A 15,438-nucleotide genomic window follows, 5' to 3' on the forward strand; every position below is an offset into this window, starting at 1 on the left:
GCTGTGTCAAACCCTGTTTTATTTATGAGCAGGTTGTGGTCGGAATTTATGTATATATAGGTACATATGTATATATGTATACACCGCAGCGACAGTCCGGTGCTGCGGCCCGAGGGCTCCACTCCTGGGGGCTCTGCGGGGCTTCTTCAGGTCTGACTCGGGATATGACGGGGGGAGGCCAGAGATAACTGGAGAAACGTGGAAAAGCAGAAGATGCACATCCCAGAATGATGCATTTGGATTGGATGCCTGGGATGGGATGGGTCGTTCTACTACCCAAAGGGCCTATCGGGCGGCACTATTCAGAGCGCTGAAAAAGCTATTGGTGATTGGAGATGTGTCCCCTCGCGAGCTGCAGCCTGATGAGGTCCGGGTGGGCATCCGTTGTGCAGGTTTAAATTTTGTGGATATGTTAGCTTGCCAGGGGCTGTACCAGGAGCAGTTCGACCTTCCCTTCACTCCCAGAATGGAGTTCTCTGGCTGCGTCTTGGAGGTTGGCCCGAAAGTGACAGCAGTGGAAGAGGGTGATCGTGTAGTCAGTGTGAGCCTTGGCGCTGGTGCTATGGCAGAGGAGTGCATCATCAAGGAAGAGATGCTGTGGTCCATCTAAGGAAGTGTGTCCTATACACAAGCGGCTGCCTTGCCGGTGTCCTATGGTACTGCTATCCTGGCACTCAAGCACCGAGCACGTGTACAGCCAGGGGAGACGGTTCTGGTGACTGCAGCAGCGGGAGCCACAGGCCAAGCAGTTGTTGAGATGGCATCCAATATTTTTCAAGCCAAGGTGATTGCAGCAGCTGGCAGTGATGAAAAATGTCAGCAGGCTCTGCGGATGGGAGCCACCTCCACTGTGAATTACACCCAGTGTAGCCTGAAAGAGGAGGTGAAGAGGCTGACCAACGGACAAGGAGTGGATGTGGTGATCGATGCCGTTGGAGGAGATATCTTCAAAGAAGCCCTGAGCAGTCTGAAATGGGAGGGGCGGATTGTGGTGGTGGGTTTTGCAGGAGGTAACATCGGCTCAGTTCCTACCAATCAGCTTCTTCTGAGGAATGTGTCCGCTCTTGGAGTATACTGGGGCCGATACAGAAACATGGACCCACCCTTGTTCTCCTGGTCAATTTCAACCGTAGTCCAGCATTGTCAAGAGGCCCGGATTCAGCCGTATGTCGGGCGGTGTTTCAACTGGAGAATGTGAACGAGGCTTTTGCGTATTTGGCTAAGCGCCAGTCCATGGGAAAGGTTGTTCTTGAACTAGCATAAACCAAACAGCAACCTGCTTGGAAGAAGGATGCTGATGTCCCCTACAACTGCCAAAATCCCAGAAAATCCTCCAGTGCAATGATTTGTGAAGCAGGAAGCAATCACTTGTGGCAGTGCCAGGTATCACATGGAGGATGGGTTACCTCCACCGTACCAACCACTAAACAGAGACCAGAGACACAGCAATTTCAAATTGTTTAAGTTCCCTCAGAAAGTCATGTCTTCTTATCATTCATAAATTTGCCTTCAAATATATGTATACACCAACAATCCCCACAGTCTAGAGATTACCAGGATACTCTGGGATGCTCCAATTGTTTATTCGTGTAATGTTTCCTCGTATGACTGCGTTTTGGTTTGTGCCTTGCTCACGGTGTGGTGCTAGAGCCGCCATGATCTTCTACAGAAACTTTTCATTACAATCAACATAGGGCTCCAGATGTGCTCAGTATCAGAAGAACAGTGCAAAATTGCTGCCATCGTAGCATATATAAATTACAGCTATTCGTGAGCAAAACTGATATCTATGTACTTGATAAAATCCAGATAAAAGAATGGTAAGAGACATATTATCAAAGTCAAATTTCAGCATTGCGTAGTCTCACATTTACATGCAGTTATATGATAGAATTCTCATGCATTGACATGACAAGTATGTTCAGTTTGTTCATTTAATCATAACACCAGAAAAAATAGAGGAACGAGTGAAAAGATGGAAACGAACATCGGAGATGGTGGGAAAATTCTATCATTTTATGAAAAATTTGAAAAACTGGACAAAAAGGAGATGGCCAATGGGGGAAAGCAGAATCTTTGCAGGAGTACATAGATGTGGGAAAAGTCTCAAAAGGACTCCGCATCTATACAATACCTACATATGAAAATCCTGAACCTGAGCTACTAGATGAATGGACCAGTAACTCGAAAGAAAATTCGACAACAATGATGCGATCAATTCTTTCATTCATTAGCCCAAATTGATGATGAAACTGTAAGCCATGAAGATCCCTTCTTGAACCTACACACCCTGAGGGTGTGGAAGTTGATTCGACATGCCCTAGTAATTTTAGACCTAAATCCACTTTCATGCCTACTTCACATTGCAATGCACTAGAGATGTCCGAACAGCGCATCATGAAGGAATTGAATGGTTTGAGGTATAGTACTAAGGGTTAAGTCAGAAGAAATCTCTCGAACGAACAACTGGGTGCCTTATAAAACCTTAAAAAGGGCTCCTCCATTGTAATTCTATAGTCAGACAAAGTAGGTAACATAGTGGTCTGGTCTAAAAAAAAATACCTGGAAGAAGGAAAAAACAATTGAATGATCAATTGTGCTACAAGCCATCTAGCAAAGCAGGGGGTTCTGTCCTCCAACATGAAGTACAGAGAAATGTTGGTCGATTGGAGAGACAATGGCCTCCTAGAATGGGAAGAATTTTGATTACTTAAATGTGAACATCTCATAATCCCAGTTCTTTACTTATTTCCCAAAATACATAAAAATGATCTTAAACCACCTGGAAAACCTAGTGTGTCCTCTCTTGGCTGCCTCTTGGAAATGATCATTGCCTCAGGCCATTTGTGACAGCTCTACCTGCATACTTGAAAGAACCTACTCATTTCCTTACCATGATTTTCTGGGGTGACTTGGGAGTGTCGTGTAGTTCCTATAAAACCTATATAGCACCTACACGTTTGGACAACATACACTGTAGGACTGGTGTCAGACTGATTCTAGACACCCCCACCCGGTATGTTGGCCTGTGTACCAGCTAGCTCACAGTGCCACTAGGAACTCCTATTACCAAGGAGAGAATAGTTCATGGCAACTATCGAACATGACAACCCTTATCCCTCAGGGCCGTGGAAACAGTGTTCTACTTTTCGCTCAGTGACTCGTGCTCACTAAGTCTCAGAGAGATACACAGAATAAACGGTAGGGATGTTTTTCAATAAGCATTTATTGAACAGTCGTTATTCTGGTGTAAAATAGGTGTGCTAAAACAACCATTAGACAGTAACAGATATAAATGATAAGAAGGACTAGGAAAGTAAAGGATGGTAGATTTCTACCATTTTGCTATAACCATGAATACAGGCAAGTATACAGAATACATGACAACAAAATGCGTACTTCTCTGATGCTACCCTAACTAGATGTACCTAGGTGTACCTAGCATGTATGTATGTGTTAAGCCAAGAATTCCTCTAGGTTAAAGTCAACCCCATTACCTGAAGTTAGAGACTGTGGGACCCCGTCTAGGTTTTGAGTTGGACTCCCCGCAAGGGATGTTAGACCACTGCGAGCTGGAGTATCTGCATGTAGGAACCTCAGCGTCTCGCGTCAGTGTGTGTCGGCAGGGAAATCCTGATCTCCTCTGTTTGTCTCAGCAAGATGTGATGTTTATATACCCAAAGGTCTCCCTGGGTGTTTTATGAGGGCTTTACCAGGGAGAATCCCGCATTCTGTGTACAGGGTCGTATCTAGTTAAAAGGTCAGCCCCTAAGAACGGTTATGTTTGTAATGCAGGGAATAATATAGGTGAAGGGTTAGGATATTACCTGAGCCCATATTGGGGTACCTATATGGAATATAACAGGAGGAGGGCTATGTCCTAATCACACTAGATGTGACCAGCCTCCACACATGTATAAGAAATGACCTGGGGATTCAGGCTATAAGACATTTTCTGCAGGTAAGACCGATGACCCTGCTACTTCATACAGAGAGGTTTATTGACATGATCTGTTATTGTTTCATAAAAAAACTTTTTCTACTTTGACTCATTTATATACAAACAGGTCCAAGGAGCGGCGATGGGTTTCTGCTTCGCCCCAGTGACGTGAATCTTTCCATGGACTGGTGGAAAGATCAGGTGTCCATCCAAATTGAAGGCATGGATAGCCAGGTTGTGATGTGGACCAAGTTCATAGATGACATATTTGTCATCAGGAAGGGAGATAAAAATTCTGCTGTATCATTTGTCACCGGTCTGAACGAGAATGAGTTGAACTTACACTTCACAGCACACACAAGTAGGATAGGGTCCTAGACGTTGAAATCTCAGTCCAAAATAGCCAGCTTGTCATGAAACTCCATCGTAAAGAAACTGTGGGCAACAGCCTTTTGAGCGCCACCAGTGCACACCCATCGAGCCTCATTTATGGTATCTCATATGGAGAGTTGCTAAGGGCCAAGCGGAACTGGAGCCCCCAGGAAGAATACAAACCCAAGAAGGGAGCTGACAAAGAGATTTAGGGAGTGAGGGTACAGCAACAAAACCATCGGGCAAGCGAGTGCGAGAGCCGACACCCTTCCCAGGTCAAGCCTACTCCACCCCAGAAAGAGAACCGAAGGTGAAGGGCAGGGTCAAATTAGATTGATCACCTTATACTCAAACCAGTCATTTTAAATCAGGAAGATCTTCAATAAAAACATCATATTTTAAAAACTGACCAGATCCTGAATAATTATTTGCATGATACACCCCAGATAACCTTCAGAAGGAGCAGATCCTTAAAAGATGAACTGAGCCATAACATGATCACATCCAATATGGCCAGAGACCAGTCAAACACAGACAGAACATGGTTCACGTGCTGCATGAGATGAAAGGCAATTCCCAATTGTAATTGCACTGTAACTGTTTTATTCTTGTATTTGTTTTTACTCTGTTTATCGTTTTCCTTTTCCCTTGTGTACTTCACTGTGCCCGGTGACCTTTTTCCGCCTGTATCCTTCGCCGCTCGCTGCTCCCCCCTACTGTTTTCCCCACCGCTGAATCCCCTGCTGCCCCGCCCCCCCTCTCGCCCATTCATCCCCTCCCACCTCCCAGCTGCTCCTCGCTCCCGCCTCCCCTTCTAATGGCGGCCGCTGTGCAGCCGCGCCGCTGGCGCACCGAAGGCGCGCCTAAGGCAAGCCCGTCTCTGCCCTTCTGCGCCTGGACCGCACCCATCACCAGAACCCCTGGCCCCGCGAACGCCACGATGCCCGACACCGCTACGATGCCAGCACCCTCCACGCACTCTACACAGGACGATCACACACCTGCTTCCTGGCCGCCCGAAGCACACCCAAGGACCCTTCTCCTGCTGGACATGCAGCTTCACCAGCATCCGATCTGCCAATCCACCCACCATGAAGGAACGCAACCACCACTGATGCATCCTATTCAACACCCGCTCTGCCCGCAAACACGCCGTTGAACTCTGTGACCTACTCGACTCAACCTCCCCAGACATCTCCTTCCTGACAGAGACCTGGATGTACCCCTCCTCGGTACCCGACATTGCTATAGCCATCCCGGACGGCTACAAGATCACCCGCAGGGACCGCACCAACGGCACAGGAGGAGGAATCGCCGTCGTCCACAGGAACACCCTCATAGTCTCGACCAACACCGACGACACCCTCAGCACCGCCGAACACTTGTACTTCCAGATCCACACGATCCCAACACCACCCTCAGAGGAACTCTCGTCTACAGACCCCCTGGACCCAGGCCACAGTTCAGCGACTCCATTGCCGACTTCGTCAGTACACACACCCTCGCCTCCATAGGCTACATCCTCCTCGGGGACCTGAACTTCCACCTCGAGAACAACAACGACACCAACTCCACCACCTTGATCGACAACCTCGGACTCAGACAGCTCGTCACGACACCCACCCACTCTGCCGGCCACACACTTGACCCCATCTTCTCCGCAAGCTCCCACGTCTCCTTCAGCCACACCACCGAACTCCATTGGATCGACCATCGCTGCATCCACTTCACCTTCCAGAAACCCACCACGCACCACCGCACCCAACAGATCCCTCGCCGCTGCTGGAGCAAAGTCACCGAAGACCAGCTAACCAATCCCTGCCCGGAGCCCACCCGCCGACTCCACCAACCCCGACACCGCCGCCCGCAACCTCAGATAGTGGATCGATGACTGCGCCAACACCCTCGCCCCGATCAAGAAACCCTCTAACAGACACATCAGCCAGAAAGCCAGCTGTTTCACCGAGGACCTCCAGGCCTTCAAGCAAACTTGCAGAAATCTAGAGAAGAAATGGCACTGTGAACCGACACCGGACAACTACGCAGCCCACAAGACCGCCACCCGCAGACACCATCACCTCATCAGATCCGCCAAAAGGGCCTCCTTCAAAGACCGCCTAGACAACAACGCACACAACAGCAAAGAACTCTTCAACATCTTGAAGGAACTCTCCAACCCCAGATCCAACACCAACGACATCCCACCCTCACAAGACCTGTGCAACTCCCTTGCCACCTTCTTCCATCGCAAGATCGCTGACATCTACGACAGCTTTAACGTCACGAGCACCCCGACAGCCACGGAGGCCTCCGCCCCCACAGCCACCATCCGTACCGATCCCCTGCTCTCCTGGACCAACATAAGTGACGACGACACCATCAAAATCATGAACATCATCCACTCCGGATCTCTGTCAGACCCATGCCCACACCACATCTTCAACATAGCCAGCACCACCATCGCACCCCATCTCCGGAAAGCCATCAACATCTCCTTCGAGACAGCGACCTTCCCGGAGAGCTGGAAGCACGCTGAGGTCAAAGCCTTACTCAAAAAACCCAGGCTGACCCTAAGACCTCAAGAACTTCCGACCCATCTCCCTGCTCCCGTTCATAGAAAAGACCGTCAACAGACAACTGACTCGCTACCTTGAGGAGAACAACATCCTGGACCCGTCCCAAACCGGGTTCCACAGCAACCACAGCACCGAAACTGCCCTCATCGCCACAACCAATGATATCAGGGCCCTGCTGGACAACGGCGAAACCACGGCCCTCATCCTCCTGGACCTGTCAGCCGCCTTCAACACTGTCTGCCACAGCACCCTACTCACACGCCTCCATGACGCTGGGATCCAGGACAAGGCTCTGGACTGGACCACCTCCTTCCTCTCCGGCAGAACCCAGAGCGTCCACCTCCTCCTTTCTGCTCCGAAACCACCGAGATCATCTGCGGCGTACCCCAGGGCTCATCCCTCAGCCCGACATTGTTCAACATCTACATGGCCCCGCTCGCCCACGTGGCCCGACTGCATGACCTCAACATCATCTCCTACGCCGATGACACCCAGCTGATCCTTTCCCTCACCAAGGACCCCCTCACTGCCAAAACCAACCTCCACGAAGGAATGAAAACCATCACCGAGTGGATGAAGAACAGTCATCTGAAGCTAAACTCGGACAAGACGGAAGTCCTCATCCTCGGCTCCACCCCCTCGGCCTGGGACGACTCCTGGTGGTCGACCGCACTGGGAGCAGCACCTATATCCACCGACCATGCACGCAACCTGGGGATAATCCTCGGCTCAACTCTCTCCATGACAAAACAGTTCAACACCGTCTCATCCTCCTGCTTCAACATCCTCCGCATGCTCCGCAAGATCTACAGGTGGATCCCCACCGAAACAAGAAGAACGGTTACCCAGGCCCTTGACAGCATCAGGCTGGACTACGGAAAAACCCTCTACACAGGACCTCGGCCAAACTCCTGAAACAACTACAACACCTTCAGAACGCCTCTGCACGCCTGATCCGCGACATCCCTCGCCGCAGCCACATCAAACCCCACCTGAGAAACCTGCACTGGCTCACCGTCAACAAGAGGATCACCTTCAAGCTCCTCACCCATGCACACAAGGCACTCCACAACACCGGACCAGCATAGCTCAACAGACGACTCACCTTCTACACCCCCAAACACCAGCTCCGCTCCGCTGGCCTTGCCCTTGCCACCGTCCCCCGCATCCAAAGAGCGACCTCTGGTGGCAGGTCGTTCTCCCACCTCTCCACCAAGACTTGGAACACCCTCCCCATCCTCCTACGGCAGACCCAGAACTTCTAACCTTCAGAAGACTACTCAAGACCTGGTATTCGAGCAGTAGCAGCTTCACCCCCAGGGCCTTGAGACCCCTACAGGTGAGTAGTGCGATTACAAATGTTCTGATTGATTGATTGATTGATTGATTGATTCATTGAAGGCTTGTGTAAACAGTTTGAGTTGCATGAAAATCAATAATAGCAATAGAGAACTCAAAATCAAAGGGAGCTCTGACTGTGGCACAGACTTCGGTATCAACTGTCTTATTTCTCCTTGTGGGAAGTACTACATTGGCAGTACTATTCACAAGGCTAAGAAAAGAGCGCTGGAACACAAACGAGCCATAAGGAGCAATGATGAGCACTATCCAGTAGCCGGACACTTTAAGGAAACACACTTTCAAAATGATAGAGTTCTGACATTTGTGCTGTTGGATTCCGTAGGACCACAGGAGAGGGGTGGGAACAGAGAACGTAAACAGGATTCTTTCATCTAAGTTTATAATAGACTTCGGGACACTTACACCTATAGGACTCAACTCTGTTGAGGTGGGGTAATTTAGTATGAACTCAAACATGCGATGATGGGTCCAATCTCATGCATTACAGAGTGTGTCTCCTTCAAAATACTGACCATCTCAGTATAGACACAAAATATTTTTAATTTGCACCTCATTTTCAAGTCTTTTTGCAATATTTATGTGGTGTTTTGGAGCTGACTTGTCCAGTCCAATGTTAACATACATTTTATTTTTACTTTTATTTTCTGCACACAGGTTTTGTGCACTGTTTGATAATGGAGAGTAGCAAGATCAGCCACACATCCTCATTATGGGGATCAACATTAAAGTAAACTAGTAACTGAGATTACATCCAGTGAATAGCCCACTAGGGCAGGACACCTTTATAGTCTATGGCTGGCGGGCACCGTAAATCTGCAGTTTCAGTGCTAAGAAGAACCACACCTTGAACAAGGCACAAGCCGAAACGCGTTGGTACGAGGCAACATTGTACGATTAAACAACTGAAGCATCCCAGAGTGTCCTGGTAATCTCTATACTATGGAGATTGTTGATGTATGTTCAGGGCAGCTAGAGCCCGACCAGAACTGCAGCAAGGCCCAGCCTCGGGTCTCCGGATATCGTTTTTGTGGATATATATATTTTTCTTTCCGATCCTGTATGAGGGACTCTATGATTTTAATATTATGTCGTAAGTATTTATAAACCCCACTGTCACCCACAAGGGTATCCTAATGTGTAGTGGGAGATTGTTCCATGCTTTAGGAGTGATGTAAGAGATGGGTCAACCTCCAGTTTTGTGCCTCAGTACGCATGGGACATGTACAAGAAGGAGTTCGGCTGAGAGGAGGTGCCTGGATGGTTGATGGAAGGAGACACGGCCTTTAGGTAGGCCTTTGCCTGTGTGGTGGAGTGCTTTGAAAGTGTGGGTGAGAAGTTTGATTTGTGTGCACATGTGTATCAAGAGCTCAGGTGTGATGTGATGTGTGTCTTTCATGAGGTGCTGATGATAAATATTACCGCTCCGTTCTGGATCGTTTACAATCTTCTGGTAACTGATGAGGGTGAGTCCTTTGGTCAAGTCGTGGAGGTTCTGCAGGTCTGATGGGGCCTGGGCCCCAGACTAGATAGACTACATGGAAGCACCGGTCACCTCTGTTGTGATGGAGTGCCACATGCTCAGGATCTGTTTCTCAGCCAAGACTGGGTCAGCACAATCTTACAACACTAGAGTAAGGATGTTTCTGCAAATATGCTCAGATGGGAATGAGATTATATGGTGAGTAATCAATCTCTACATGGGACAGGACCTCTTTTGAGGCTGACCTGCCTCAGTGACATTCATGGAAAGCTTAGTCCTACATTCATCACATTTGACAAACTCTATCTCGCTTCTTTACACTTTGTAGAAGCATATGTCTCAAATCTCACTGTTTTGAATGTTTACCCAACCTAATGACACTTCGTTAATTGGTCTCACAAGCAAGAAAGGCCAATGGGCTTCTTCCCAGATCTAAACATATGATAAGCAGGTTACACAATGATGTATGTAGAAGGTATATTCACACACTGAGATATCAAACTTCAGATTTAAATTTGCAGAGTTTGATGTGCTTCCTCATTTGTCCTTTGAAAGTTTGCTCATCCCTTCTGAAAACTGGACTTCATGCCGTCTCTTTTCTCAGGTTTTGTTTCTCTGCAGCTGTCCCTCCCCTGAAAGGTGCACAGTTGGTGGTTGTCTAAGAACTTGCCTTAATTATTCATTGCTTTGGAACCATTTTCATTTTTTTCAGATTCTCACAGTGTCCTTTGGGAGTTTGATTCATCAATCCCAAATACCACATCAAAATATTCACCAGCTCAGCCTTTACACAGAGTTGATGATCTTTGTGTTTCTCTGAAGTGCAGGGAGCTGGTTTTGTGTGTGTAGATTACAAGCTGCTTTACAAATGGATGTGCAATTTAAGGTTAACGTACAACTCCACACACTTGATTCTTTAGCACCTCCTTAAATACTGTGTTTCTGTAAGTATAGACAAAAGGATTCATCAAAGGAGAGAGAAAGCTACTGAACAAGTTGACTGTTTTGAAGAGCTCAGCGGAAGGATGCAGCATGTGGCTCACTTCAACAAAGATGGCACTTCCGTAGATGATGGTGACCATGATCAGATGAGAGCTGCAGGTGGAGAAGGTTTTCTGTCGTCCATCTGCTGAAGGGATTTTCAGAATACTGGAAATAATGAAGATGTAGGACAGACATGTCAACCCAAATGAGCTGAGCAGAAGGAGAAGTCCTGAGATTAGATGTATGCTACCGAGGAGCACAGTGTCAATGCAGGCTAGTTTCCCAATACCCAGACTCTCACAAAAGAAATGGTCTATGATGTTTGGACCACAGTAGGGCAGCATGGTTTGTTTGATATTGGGGTAGAGGATAACAATTAGAGAACCCAGCCATGAGCCGATGACAAGCTGAATGCAGAGCTTGCGACGCATGATGGTGGTGTAATGCAGAGGATTGCATATGGCCACGTAACGATCATAGGACATAATGGTCAGGAAGAAGAATACATTGGTGGCAAGGTAAATATAAATAAAGGACTGTGCAAAGCAAAACGTCAGTGAAATTGTTTTATGCACTTCAAATACCTGCACTAACATTAGAGGGATCATATTTGAGCTGTTTGCAGTTTCCGTCAGGGCGAGGTTGCAGATAAAAAAGTACATGGGTGAGTGCAGGCGTTGGTCCAGACATACCAAGACTATCATCATAACATTTCCCACCATTGTTGCTGTGTAGATTAATAGAAGAATGATGAAGAGGGTAATCTGCAGCCCGGTCCCTCCAGTGAATCCCACAAGAATAACGTCTGTCACTGTTGTCTTGTTGCCCAGCTTCATAACTGTTCCATATAGTACCTACAAAAAAGATGCACACAGGAACTTCACTAGGAGGATATGCTTCAAGGATGAACTGTTTGGTCGTCGCTCAACTATGGCTACTTCTTGAGTTAAAGTACACACACTGGGCCCTATTCACAAAAGGCACTTTGCAGTATTACAAAAATACTACTAAAGTACTACAAAATGCTTTTCACACACCTACGAGTGTAAATCTCAACCTACACAGACCAATAGAAGATGATTCTTTGGCAAACGTATAGAAAGAGCAGCTTTTGGCCAGATATCACAATTTATTGAATGAAACTCCCTACTTTCTGACTTCCAAACAGGATATTGTGCAATAAGATGCACTGGATCAGCCCTAATCTCCATCTGGGATGACCTTACAAACGCAATAGACCAGAATGTGGTCGCTGCCCTATTTGTCTTGGACCTTTCAGCGGCCTTTGGCACAGTCAATCGTTACACACTAATCCTAAAGCTCAAGAAAGCAGGCGTAAACAGTACCACTCTTACTTGGATCACATCTTAACTACACAATAGAGCAAATGTCGTCCATGCTCTTCATTTGTTATCGGAACCCCACAGTTAGAAGCAGGAGTCCCTCAAAGCTCTATCATCCCACCCCTCCTTCATAACATCTAAATGAAATCCTTTTCCAGAACTGATCATTTTTTTTCAGTTAATTTGTTATAACTACTCAGACGATGTACAACAAATTCTTAAATTAGAAAGCACTAATGACGTAAATTCCTAAATTATCTGTTGCCCCTGGGAGATTGACCAGTGAATAGCAGTGGGTGGAAAATTAAGTCCATTCATTAGCAGAAGTTTGGTCACTCCACATTGCTCTTTTAGGTGGAGGTCTGGCCACATTCCGCCAATCTCTGCTTGGCAGAACTTTGCTCCCGCGCGAGTACCAAAATTACAAGGGGAACAGAGCGGGGCTCCAACAAGCGACCTGGCCACACCAAGCGAGATTGGGCATTACCTAACAAGATTTCCAGTCGGTAGGAAGCCCATTTTGAGACGCTGACGGTCACAATTGGTAGCTTTCAGAGGTCTGCTTTTAAGGTAGATTTTCTACTCAAAAAGCAGCAAAATCAACTTGAAATTTAATTTTTGAGTAAGTTTTCTACTGGATCAGATGGATGAGGAAGTTTTTTAGCACAAAACATATTTTTTTCTTTTTTTCTTTTTTCTTTTAACAGGAAGGAAGTGCCACAGAGGCTCCAACTTTGTCTTCCTGTCCAGAAGGCTCCTCCCGGTGCTTTGTCCATCCCTTGGTCACTTTTCATTTGCATTATGATAGATGATATATATAAATGTTCAGGAGCAAAGAGTTCTCATGCTCCCGGAGTCCTACGGAAGTGGTGCACTATATATATAGTTAGAGTTAGATTTATAGTTAGGACTATGTTTCCATAGGAAAAACATTTTTGGCTTGCCTATATCTTTGCTGCTGCTTCACGAATCTTCATGAAATTTTGCAAAAAAAGTTCACCAATGATTCTTGTGCATAGAAGGTTCTGAGACAATCTGTCAAGCAAGAACTGAGAAAAAGGGGAGGTCAATTTCACTGGTTTTGAAATCTGAGCCTAACTGTAACATCCCTGTAACCTTTGTTTTTTTCAGTGAATATATATATAACTATATCTAATATATATCGCCAGTAGGTCGTTATAGTTAGGAGATTTGCCAATAACTTTGGTTCTGTTTGAGGAATCTTGACGAAAGTTTCAAAACTGATATGATGCTTACTTCAGCTGCTGTCAAAGTTTCGGGGTGATCTGTCAAATGGGGGCTGATACCCAGAGGTGCTTAAAAGCACGTTTTCCACATGTTAATTCCCATTGGTTTTTAGACACGGCTCAAGCCGGACTGCTAAACAGAATTACACCAAATTTGTCAGGAGGGTAGATGTTGGTCCAAGGAAGTGCCTTTTTGTAATATGGTGTAAATCCGTTCAGTAGTTGTGGAAATATTTAAAGAAATCTCCAGTTGTATATATAGGGACATAGTGGATCCGTGACCACTCCCAATCTCGTGTTGAGATCTGATTGGCTGCCAACACTTCAAACCAGGAAGTGTTGGCAGCCATCATGTGACTCGGTTGAACTGATTCACAGAAAAAAGATTAACAAAAAAGGAAGAGGGGCAGGCTAGAAATACCCTGACCCCTAGGTCGCTTGGGGAGGTCCCACAGGGACCCTCATGGCCAAAAAAGCCTTTTTTTAAAAGCATTTTGGCAAGATCCCCGACTCCCAATTGAAAAATTTAAAAAAACAAAGCGCAATATCCTGCACTTCATTAGTAATTAGCTCCCGGGTGGGCCAGGTCCCGGGGGCAGTTTTTGAAGTAAAATGGGGGTGCCAATACAGCACCCCTGTAACCTAGGGACCGCCACCTCCCTGGCACAAACATATGTAAACTGATGCGGGGAACCCACACAGCCCCCATCAGCCACAGGTCCCACCACAGAGGAGCAGAATTGCTTTTGGATAGAGGGAGCTGCATGTTAGCAGTTCCCTCTACCCAAAAGCAATGCCTGCTCTTACAGGACACTGGGAGCCAGCAGGGACTGCGGGGGCCTTGAGGCTCTAGCCGGGGCCCCCCAACAGATAAGAGTGGGTGCCCTGGGTGGGACCAGGGAGCCCATAATGTAGGTCTTGCTCCAGGGGATGGAGTCCCTGGGATGGAAAATGGCCCCGGGAAGAGGGCTGCATGACCCTTCTCCCTCTTATAATAAAAAACAGGAAAAGGATCAGCCCCCCAGGATGGGTTCCTTGGGGCCAAATTCGGCCTGAGAGGGAGGCTGTGCGTCCCCCTTCCTTATTGTTTAATATATATTTTTTTTAAAGGGGCAGGCCCCAGAGGATGGGGTCCCCAGGGCCCAAAACAGCATGGGGAAGGGGGCCCTTCCTGAAAAAATAGAAAAAAGACATTCAGAAACTCAACATAGGCCCTGCCCCTTTCTCCACTACTCTGCAAATGCACCTCCTGGCACTCTGCTGTTTGGGGAATGAATTCCACTTTACTCCTGAGGGCCTCTGGACTAAAGTGGACTTCTTCCCCCAACCAGTAGTGTGCCAGGAGGCATGTTTGCAGACTGATGGAGAAAGGGGACGTGGCCTCTGATGACCTCTCAGCAGTCCAACTGTGTGCGTTTGCTGAGTGGTGGAGAAAGAGGCCTATGCTTTTATTTTGTTCGCTTTTTCCCCTGCACCCCCTGCCTGTCACAGGTGTCTCATAGGTGTTAGAGACACATAAGTTTATTTTCAATCTGTATGTTATTCAACAATGATGTTATCATGGTTTGTACTAGATACACGGTTGTTGATTATTTGTGATGTGACCTCACTAAATTATATTGCCTGTAGAGTCAAACTAAAAATGCAACATTTCTCAGATTTTTTTGTTTGTTTGTTTGCTTTTAGGTGCACAAGAGATATTAACACATCTAGTACTGTCAGGCAGATGTCCTCCTCTGCTTCAACTTGTGCAGCTTAAATGACACCTGTCAGGGCTTAGAAGGAACTTGAAGATGGCCCCAAAGAAGGGTGTTCCTACCAGGAAAGTGGCCAGTGAGGAGGCGAAGAAGGATATTGCCACCACTGGTGTGCCGACATACACCTTTTCCAGGAAACTTGATGTACCTGGTGCACCCTCTTCTTGGCAGCAAACAGCTGGGAGAAACATTGCTGCATCATCAACAGGACTGCCCTGACCAAAGACTAAGCCCAAGCATATGTATCTCAGTGATACAGCCACTGCAGTCATGGTGGTGAGCAGTGAGTCTGGACTGGATGTGTCTCAGCCACATACTAGTACTCAATCATTACTGGAGCTGCAGCCAGCAGCAGTACCTCTTGAAGTAGGAGCAGA

At 47.1% G+C, this 15,438-nt stretch overlaps 1 protein-coding gene and 1 pseudogene across 1 annotated transcript; one reads left to right on the forward strand and one right to left on the reverse strand.

Moving 5' to 3' along the window:
- Positions 1-259: 259 nt before the first annotated feature.
- On the forward strand, positions 260-1,378 carry LOC146813548 (protein Cryzl2-like; annotated as a pseudogene).
- Positions 1,379-10,617: 9,239 nt separating this feature from the next.
- On the reverse strand, positions 10,618-15,333 carry LOC146813549 (olfactory receptor 6M1-like). The gene is made up of 2 exons (XM_085615441.1): positions 15,124-15,333; positions 10,618-11,568 (listed from the first exon to the last, which is right to left on the reverse strand). The coding sequence occupies exons 1-2, from the start codon at positions 15,331-15,333 to the stop codon at positions 10,618-10,620; spliced, it is 1,161 nt and encodes a 386-aa protein (XP_085471567.1).
- Positions 15,334-15,438: the final 105 nt, after the last annotated feature.

The sequence above is a fragment of the Triturus cristatus genome, chromosome 7 (genome assembly GCF_964204655.1).
Source record: "Triturus cristatus chromosome 7, aTriCri1.1, whole genome shotgun sequence".
Taxonomy (NCBI): Eukaryota; Metazoa; Chordata; class Amphibia; order Caudata; family Salamandridae; genus Triturus; species Triturus cristatus.

Excerpts from the sequence above, each read along its gene's own strand:
- LOC146813549 (XM_085615441.1), bottom strand. The coding sequence starts at position 15,333 with ATGACTGCAGTGGCTGTATCACTGAGATACATATGCTTGGGCTTAGTC. Across the intron at positions 11,569-15,123 it reads CCTCACTGGCCACTTTCCTG|GTACTATATGGAACAGTTAT; the intron begins GTAGGAACACCC and ends TCTTTTTTGTAG.